Genomic DNA, 10,242 nt, shown 5'->3' with positions numbered 1-10,242 from the left:
TACCCCAACAACTATCCATTCTACCATTAGTTGAGAACCCCAACACTGTTACTATCCATTCTACCATTAGGTTGGTAGCCCAACACTGTTACTGTCCATTCTACCATTAGGTTGGTAGCCCAACACTGTTACTGTCCATTCTACCATTAGGTTGGTAGCCCAACACTGTTACTGTCCATTCTACCATTAGGTTGGTAGCCCAACACTGTTACTGTCCATTCTACCATTAGGTTGGTAGCCCAACACTGTTACTGTCCATTCTACCATTAGGTTGGTAGCCCAACACTGTTACTGTCCATTCTACCATTAGGTTGGTACCCCAACACTGTTACTGTCCATTCTACCATTAGGTTGGTACCCCAACACTGTTACTGTCCATTCTACCATTAGGTTGGTACCCCAACACTGTTACTATCCATTCTACCATTAGGTTGGTACCCCAACACTGTTACTATCCATTCTACCATTAGGTTGGTACCCCAACACTGTTACTATCCATTCTACCATTAGGTTGGTACCCCAACACTGTTACTATCCATTCTACCATTAGGTTGGTACCCCAACACTGTTACTATCCATTCTACCATTAGGTTGGTACCCCAACACTGTTACTATCCATTCTACCATTAGGTTGGTACCCCAACACTGTTACTATCCATTCTACCATTAGGTTGGTACCCCAACACTGTTACTATCCATTCTACCATTAGGTTGGTACCCCAACACTGTTACTATCCATTCTACCATTAGGTTGGTACCCCAACACTGTTACTATCCATTCTACCATTAGGTTGGTACCCCAACACTGTTACTATCCATTCTACCATTAGGTTGGTACCCCAACACTGTTACTATCCATTCTACCATTAGGTTGGTACCCCAACACTGTTACTATCCATTCTACCATTAGGTTGGTACCCCAACACTGTTACTATCCATTCTACCATTAGGTTGGTACCCCAACACTGTTACTATCCATTCTACCATTAGGTTGGTACCCCAACACTGTTACTATCCATTCTACCATTAGGTTGGTACCCCAACACTGTTACTATCCATTCTACCATTAGGTTGGTACCCCAACACTGTTACTGTCCATTCTACCATTAGGTTGGTACCCCAACACTGATCTGAAGCTGTGACCAAAGATTGGGGTCCATCTCCCCAAGAAGGTTGATCATCCTGGAACACGACTCAGTTCCTTTTCTCAACACCACGTCGATGACGTCACGTGCCTTCTCTGCCCTCTCAGCGATCACCTCCACTGACTCCATGTCCTCCTGGTTGATGACTGTGTGTTGCAGGAGTCTGTCCAGCAGTTCATTCAGGACAGGTCCTGATACTCGTTTCACAAACTCTGTCCGTACAGAACGCAGCTGGTGCTCTGCAGAACCAGTCAGACTGTTCTCAGCCGAACCTCCTGCCCCCAACACAGCACCTGAGAGAGTCAGGTTACAATATAACTACACTTGAGTCATTTAGAAGCAGACACTTTCCTCCTTTAATAAAAGCGACCTGAAATAAGTAAGTATTGAGAAAAATATATATTTTTTTACAATGACGACCTGCATCACTGAACATATTTAAGGCCGGTTTCACAGACATAGAAAAACAGATTGGGTCATTCAGAACCAGGCTGATCTACATCAAGTCCTGAAGGAGATTGTCATTGTTCTTGAACACAGTCTTTTATAAATCAGGACTAGTCCAGATCCTACAGTAAACCATGTTGACTGGCCCTCGTGCCATTGGTTTGTACAGAGCATTCAGAAAGTATTCAGACCCCTTCACCTTTTTCCACATGTTGTTACGTTGCAGCCTTGTTCTAAAATTGATTAAGTGTTTTTCCCTCATCGATCTACATACACAATACCCCATAATGACATCACAATACCCCATAATGACATCACAATACCCCATAATGACATCACAATACCCCATAATGGCATCACAATACCCCATAATGACATCACAATACCCCATAATGAAATAATTGAAAACAGGTTTTCAGACTTGTTTACAAATAAACAAATACCTTATTTACATAAGTACTTAGACCCTTTGCTATGAGACTCGAAATTCAGCTCAGGTGCATCCTGTTTCCATTGATCATCCTTGATGTTTTTACAATTTGGAGTCCACTTGTGATAAATTGAATTGATTGGACATGTTTGGAAAGGCATACACCTGTCTATATAAAGGTCCCACAGTTGACAGTGCATGTCAGAGCAAAAACCAAGCCACGAGGTTGAAGGAATTATCCATAGAGACCCGAGACAGGATTGTGTCGAGGCACAGATCTGGGGAAACATATCTGCTGCATTGAAGGTCCCCAAGAACACAGTGGACTCCATCATTCTGAAATGGAAGACGTTTGGAACCACCAAGACTCTTCCTGGCTGCACGGCCAAACTGACCAATCGTGTTCCTCTGTGGAGATGGGAAAACCAATCAGGCCTTTATGGTAGAGAGGCCAGACGGAAGCCACTCCTTAGTAAAAGGCACATGACAGCCTACTTAGAGTTAGCAAAAAAGGCACCTAAAACACAAAATTCTCTGGTATGATGAAACCAAGATTGAACTCTTTGGCCTGAATGCCAACTTGGCACCATCCCTACAGTGAAGCATGGTGGTGGCAGCATCATGCTGTGGGGATGTTTTTCAGCGGCAGGGACTGGGAGACTAGTCAGGATTAAGGGAAAGATGAACAGAGAGAACAGTACAGAGATCCTTGATGAAAACGTGCTCAGGAGTCAAGGGGTCTGAATACTTTCTGAATGCATTGTAACTCATGTTTACTTACTTGTTGAACGGGTGTCGGAGATGTATTCATCTGAAAGATAAACAAAAAATGAGGTTATATCACTCTAAATAGCATCTGGTACTAAAGTACAAAGTGATGATTGACATGTGCTCCTACCTCGTGATACTTTCTCTTTCCACGCTGTCCTCTCATCATCACCGAATAACTCCATCTCAATATCATGCCCTGTTATTTTCACAATCGCCTTGAAAAAGCTTGGTGTGGTGTCTCTTTGTATGAGATGAATCTTCTGGAGCAAGAGAGAGAGAGAGAGACAGAGAAAGAGAGAGACAGAGAGAGAGGGAGACAGAGAGAGACAGAGAGGGAGACAGAGAGAGAGACAGAGAGAGAGAGAGAGAGAGGGGGATTGCCAAAGCAATGTAAACGTATGTTTCCCATGCCAATAAAGCCATTTGAATTTAATTGAGAGCGAGCGAGAAGGCGGCAGCGAGAGAGAGAGAGCAATGGACAGACGTGTTCTCATTCTACTGAAACAATGGACAGACGTGTTCTCATTCTACTGAAACAATGGATAGACGACATGTTCTCATTCTACTGAAACAATGGATAGACATGTTCTCATTCTACTGAAACAATGGATAGACGACATGTTCTCATTCTACTGAAACAATGGATAGACGACGTGTTCTCATTCTACTGAAACAATGGATAGACGACATGTTCTCAGTCTACTGAAACAATGGACAGACGACATGTTCTCAGTCTACTGAAACTGTACCTGTGGATTGATGGAGGTAGAACAGGGAATGTTCAGTCTGAAGAAACTATATAGTTTGAAGGACTGCTCTGGTCTGGAGATGAGAGACCTTGAAGACCCGTAGGTCTTTTCCTGTTGTTCCACAGCCTGCGAAACAACCCAGCCAGTCAATGTACATTCTTATTCAAACATTATTCAGAAAACTGGCAACACACTTATCTTCATTTAATGAGTGTCAACATAAACTGCACCAGTGGTTAGTTAAGGTCATCTCTATAATAATGGTCCCTCACCTGTATTTGGCCGGGGTTCCAGGGGAACAGGTACAGGCGAGAAATTAATGTTTCCCTTTTCACTGTCAGATAGAGCATCAGCTCACAGTGGACATCTACGTTCCAAGACAGTAATCTCAGTATCAGAGCGATAGGTGAGAACTTGGGATGGAGAATCTTAACATGGAATCTGGTGACCTCATGCACTTCCTCTAAAGACACTCCATGTTCCTCTACATGAAGAATCTTCATCTCATTCCTCAGGGAAGGGTTGGTCCCTGAACAACACAATACAAAGGAGACAGAAAGACTAATATTGTATTATTCATCCAACTAAAACACAAAGAATATGCAGTACCAGATCATAGTAAACTCAAACTCCCAGAATAGTTCATTCATTAATTGAGGAAGTGAAACTCAGTTACATGGAAATGTCTTTCTGAATACTATTTCTATATGGTTTTACCTAAACAGACAAAGTGTGGCAGATGAACTTCCTCCAGTTCACCTAACTCCATAGTGATGTCCAGCAATGGACCACCTTGTGTGTACTGCATGTCTTTCAGAAGTTGACTGTAGGGTTCCCAGTTCCTGAAGTGATACTTCAGAATGACATCTCTCTCACACAGCCAGCGGAGCCCAGACACTGTACACTCATAACTCCCTCTGGGTGTCCTGTGCCTGAAGGCAACAACAAGATGTGGTAGAGGTAGATGGTCAAATGGAGAGGTTGGATTAGGAGACTATTCCCAAAGGTAATGAGGAAATACACTAGCAAGTGGAATGAAATGTTACAAGTAGTTATTTTACCTGAACATTGTCACTCCCTGGACAGTGGAAGTCAAGGGTTCAATCTGAAGCCAGTGTGTGGAGTCCTGAACAAGGACAAGCATGTCAGTAATACACATGGGGCCTGTTTCCTGGACACAGATTGAGTCTAGTGCTGAACTAAAAAGCATGCTCAATGGAAGTTTCAATAGAAAGTTCTTTAAGGTCCAGGATTAGACTTAATCTGTGTCTGGGAAACTGGCCAATTAAACCAAAGTAACTAATCTAATGTATTTATTCAATGTTACATGGAATGCTAGTGATTTATTTAAACTGTCTAATGACAAAATATGACAAGCTAAAATCCTGAATGACCACAAGCAGAACACAGGAGTCTATATACCAGTTTGAATGGTTGGTCAGTCCACACCTGGCTTTGAGACTGTGTTTATATTACTAAAGTAGAACACAGGACTGTCTATATCCCAGTATGAATGGTTGGTCACTACACACCTGGCTTTGAGACTGTGCAGGACTCCTGCTGTCTCTAGAGAGTTGAAAACGGTAGAGATACTCTGAATGATCGACTATGAAAAGCCAACTGACATTTACTCCTGAGGTGCTGACCTGTTGCACCCTCGACATCCACTGTGATTATTATTATTTTGACCCTGCTGGTCATTTATGAACATTTGAACATCTTGGCCATGTTCTGTTATAATCTCCACCTGGCACAGCCAGAAGAGGACTGGCCACCCCTCATAGCCTGGTTCCACTCTAGGTTTCTTCCTAGGTTCTGGCCTTTCTTGGGAGTTTTTCCTAGCCACCGTGCTTCTACACCTTCATTGCTTGCTGTTTGGGTGTTTTAGGCTGGGTTTCTGTACAGCACTTTGTGACATCAGCTGATGTAAGAAGGGCTTTATAAATACATTTGATTTGATGTAAAAGTAAGAACTGAGATTATGACTTACCTCAACATGGTCACAAGTCTTACAGCTCTGAGGAATCACTGAAGGCAAAAGTAGTTGTTATTTAAAACGGACAATCTTATTGTAATAAAAATGAATGTTAGTGAGCAACAGTCTCAGAATGTACACTCATTATTAACATACCCTAATCTGACATTAGTGTTATATTAATAAATGTTTGTGGAAGCAGGAAACATTGTTCTGGTCCATGTTTTATAGATGTTGAGGGCCTGATTTCTGTTAGATCCTAGGATGAGAGCTTATTGGTCGAGTCAGATAAATGTATGTTGTACGAGCAGCACCACAGATATTGTGATGAGCAAGATGCCCGACTTCTCTCTCACACAGTCACACATAGTATCTGTCCATGTGCGTGGGTCTTCTTTACTCTCTTACAGCTGGTAGCCACGGGACCAAAACAGTGGTCTAGCCTTGCGCTCCAAAGCTCTTAGTTGTTGCAGAAATTCACCCACTATTACTAGCCTTTCTTAAAGTATGGGTCGCGACGTGTCAGAGTAAATGTATAATTATTTAATTAATTACTGGAATTGATTCGGCCAAGTGCATCTGCGCTCTCTGCCTTTTAGCAGCGGTCTCTGCTCAGTTTGGCAGCTGGGTGAGTAGGAGAGGGAGATGCCCGTGTGCTTCGAGGTTCACCGGATATTTTTTTCTGCGGTTTTCTTGAACATCACTCCGCGACACATCGTTCAGCAGCGGATGAGGCCCTGTTTACCCACTCAACATCACTCACCGCTGTCATCAAATGGACTCATACCAGCCACAAGTTCTGACTGAGCTCCAATTGCCATAAAACGCAAATACAGGGATGAGTTTCTCTCTCTTTCATACAAACTTTGAGAAATAACGAGGAGCGCCCATTGTTTTATGCGGGGAATTTGCGTTTGTTTTGAGAGACTCATTACTAACAAATTAATTAAAAATTAAAATGAATTAAAAACGACACGTCCTGACCAAACATCCGCAACATGATGGTAGACCCATTGACTTCCTTCAGAACAAGGCAGAATGCTTCAGGAAACAGTGCGACGGTGGAAAACGAAGTCACCTAGCAAGGCATTGTTGTCATTTTTACAACAGGTGATGATAAGCAGAAATAAGGGATTATTAACTCTCATAGTAGAAGATGTGCGTTTCTCTTTCAAACAATCTTTCAAACAATCCCCTGGCCTTGTACACAGCTAATAGCTAAAATTAGCCAAAGCAAGCTAGCTAGTTACGGATGGTGCAACCCTTAGTACAGTACAGATTAATATAAAAAATGATCGGGCCTACTGTACATCTTACTGTAGAAAGTATTGTTTTAAACTAGTCTTGGTTGGAACTGTTGCTGTTCAAATACAAGTAATAATTTGTATTCTGAACTGGAATAAACTGATTGAAGGAAGATTTTTTTTGTTGTTGAGGCAAACAGTCATCGACAGCAGGAAGCGGTCTCCTGCCTGACTGAGAAAGCAGTAGAGGTTCTGGTCCAGTTTGGCTCCACATACCTACGTGGTGAGTCAGGGTTCTGAACGCTGACATACTTAAAAACACAAGTACAGAAACAGTCTCAAGGTTGAGTATGACCTCAGTGTTGCACTGTTAAACACGGAGCTCAGAATAGACCTGCTTGTTGAAAACATCAACAAGACATCACACCTCTCATTAGGACTGTGTGTGTTTTCTAGTCTACACCTGTGTGATGTGTGATCAATCAGTTTATTCCAGTTCAGAATGAAAATGATTTATTGTATTTTAGCAGCAAACAGTTCCAACCTTGACAGATATGTAAGAGTGTTTTTAATGGGGGGAAATGAACATTAAAATATATTTATATGGGTATTTAATTTAATTGTTATTTGTTTTAGGCATAAGGGCAATGAAATGTACCGATATTTACATATAGTTGCATATTTTCCTAAGCTTGGGTCCCAGGAAAAATACATAATCTGTAATTTGGGTCCCAGGCTGAAGAAGTTTAAGAACCCCTGCACTATGTTGTTTAGGTTGTACATCTACGTCATATTGCGGTCTCTACCTTTATGTTTGTTTTGACCAAATAGATCATTATTGTTTTCTTTGCCTGGGACTCCAGTATAATGGATGCTTTAATCATATTTTGATTTAAAAACAATTCAGTTAACTCTCACATTTCTCAGGTCCAGACTTGATCCAACTCTCTCCACCATGGTCTCTGGTGTCCTCAGGTCCAGACTTGATCCAACTCTCTCCACCATGGTCTCTGGTGTTCTCAGGTCCAGGCTTGATACAACTATCTCCACCATGGTCTCTGGTGTCCTCAGGTCCAGGCTTGATACAACTCTCTCCACCATGGTCTCTGGTGTCCTCAGGTCCAGACTTGATCCAACTCTCTCCTCCATGGTCTCTGGTGTCCTCAGGTCCAGACTTGATACAACTCTCTCCACCATGGTCTCTGGTGTTCTCAGGTCCAGGCTCGATACAACTCTCTCCACCATGGTCTCTGGTGTTCTCAGGTCCAGGCTTGATACAACTCTCTCCACCATGGTCTCTGGTGTCCTCAGGTCCAGGCTTGATCCAACTCTCTCCACCATGGTCTCTGGTGTCCTCAGGTCCAGGCTTGATCCAACTCTCTCCACCATGGTCTCTGGTGTTCTCAGGTCCAGGCTCGATACAACTCTCTCCACCATGGTCTCTGGTGTCCTCAGGTCCAGACTTGATCCAACTCTCTCCACCATGGTATCTGGTGTCCTCAGGTCCAGGCTTGATACAACTCTCTCCACCATGGTCTCTGGTGTCCTCAGGTCCAGGCTTGATACAACTCTCTCCACCATGGTATCTGGTGTCCTCAGGTCCAGGCTTGATACAACTCTCTCCACCATGGTCTCTGGTGTCCTCAGGTCCAGACTTGATACAACTCTCTCCACCATGGTATCTGGTGTCCTCAGGTCCAGGCTTGATACAACTCTCTCCACCATGGTCTCTGGTGTTGGTAAAGCAGAAGGATAGACTGATTAAACTAAATACAACTTATAAAGGCTTTATATAGCATCCATACAGTCTTCATAAGCAATACAACAAGAGTATAAAGGGTGATTGGACAGCTCCCTATGTAGGGTACATTGTCAAATGTGACATAACATACTATGTCAACTTCAAAATGTGGCCCTGTGTAGCTCAGTTGGAAGAGCACGGTGCTTGAAATGTCAGGGTTGTGGGTTCGACTCCCACCGGGGAAGAGCATATGCTAAATTATGTAAATGTGACATAACCCCCCTATGTCAACTTTGATAAAAGCAATACTGATGGTGACATTACACATCTTGATGAAAGCCCCTAGAGATGTGAAGTCACCAGGTATCATGAGTTACATTCCCCCTCAAAAAAACACTGCACTGTGCTTCTGACACAAAATTGAGACCAACACGTGAGACTGACATTACAGTGAGGCTGTTCACTCTATGGGATTCTCTACTTTACATAGTCTCTGCTCATTCACTGTATGGGATTCTCTACTTTACATAGTCTCTGTTCTGCTCATTCACTGTATGGGATTCTCTACTTTACATAGTCTCTGTTCTGATCATTCACTGTATGGGATTCTCTACTTTACATAGTCTCTGTTCTACTCATTCACTGCCCAGAGAACAGACCACTCTGGTGATTTCAGTGATGAATGTTAAAAAAAAAGGTTAGATCTCAATCCATGTCTACAAGATCACATACTGACAGGATTCTACAGAACCCAATATACACTACCAGTCAAAAGATTTAGAACATCTACTCACTATTTTTTAAATTTTATCTTTATTTAACCAGGCAAGTCAGTTAAGAACAAATTCTTAATTTCAATGACGGCCTGGGAACAGTGGGTTAACTGCCTGTTCAGGGCAGAACGACAGATTTGTACCTTGTCAGCTCGGGGTTTGAACTCGCAACCTTCCGGTTACTAGTCCAACGCTCTAACCACTAGGCTACCCTGCCGCCCCATTGTAGAATAATAAAAGACATCAAAACTATGAAATAACACATATGGAATCATGTAGTAACCAAAAAAAGTGTTGAACAAACCAAAACATATTTGAGATTCTTCAAATAGCCACCCTTTGCCTTGATGACAGCTTTGCACACTCTTGGCATTCTCTCGGCACATGCATCTCAGTGCTAGAGGCATCACTACAGACCCTGGTTCGATTCCAGGCTGTATCACAACCGGCCGTGATTGGCAGTCCCATAGGACAGTGTACAATTGGCAGTCATTGTAAATAAGAATTTGTTCTTAACTGTCTTGCCTAGTTAAATAAACACACACATACATATATACACATGTATATATATACATATATATATATATACACGTATATATATACACACATGTGTATATATATATATATACACATATATATATATATATATATATACACATGTGTATATATATACATACATACATACATACATACATACATACATACATACATACATACACACACATACACACACATATATATACATGCATAAATTATCTATGGGATTATAATGGATGACAGAACCCTGTGAGTTTGTATTCTGAATTTCATGGTCGCACATTGAGATTCATAGTTACAAGTACGATTCCTCTTCGCTACTTCCTGAGATTTGATTGATGGAACAATCCAGCCAATGGTTGCAACAATAGGCGGCTGTGGTTTTGGCTGAATGGTCGGGGAGTAAAAAGGTCCTGCCCCCAAAGCAGCT

General features: G+C 42.2%; 1 protein-coding gene across 4 annotated transcripts; it reads right to left on the bottom strand.

The window, feature by feature from the left end:
• Positions 1–737: 737 nt before the first annotated feature.
• LOC135538191 (NACHT, LRR and PYD domains-containing protein 1 homolog) lies at positions 738–7,782 on the bottom strand. 4 transcript variants are annotated; one of them, XM_064964160.1, is made up of 9 exons: positions 7,680–7,782; positions 5,533–5,570; positions 4,604–4,668; positions 4,260–4,474; positions 3,815–4,071; positions 3,543–3,668; positions 2,921–3,053; positions 2,804–2,833; positions 738–1,438 (listed from the first exon to the last, which is right to left on the bottom strand). In XM_064964160.1, exons 3-9 carry the CDS (start codon positions 4,609–4,611, stop codon positions 1,107–1,109), a joined length of 1,101 nt encoding a protein of 366 aa, XP_064820232.1. In that variant the 5' UTR covers positions 4,612–4,668; positions 5,533–5,570; positions 7,680–7,782; the 3' UTR covers positions 738–1,106. The 4 variants fall into 4 exon arrangements, with proteins under 4 accessions (XP_064820232.1, XP_064820229.1, XP_064820230.1 ...); XM_064964157.1 differs by lacking the exons at positions 5,533–5,570; positions 7,680–7,782 and having other exon boundaries at positions 4,604–4,883; XM_064964158.1 differs by lacking the exons at positions 5,533–5,570; positions 7,680–7,782 and having other exon boundaries at positions 2,921–3,050; positions 4,604–4,883.
• Between the last annotated feature and the right edge of the window lie 2,460 nt (positions 7,783–10,242).

Source organism: Oncorhynchus masou, unplaced genomic scaffold (assembly GCF_036934945.1).
Source record: "Oncorhynchus masou masou isolate Uvic2021 unplaced genomic scaffold, UVic_Omas_1.1 unplaced_scaffold_930, whole genome shotgun sequence".
In the NCBI taxonomy this organism is placed as follows: domain Eukaryota; kingdom Metazoa; phylum Chordata; class Actinopteri; order Salmoniformes; family Salmonidae; genus Oncorhynchus; species Oncorhynchus masou.
This window is presented reverse-complemented; position numbering and strand designations above follow the sequence as displayed.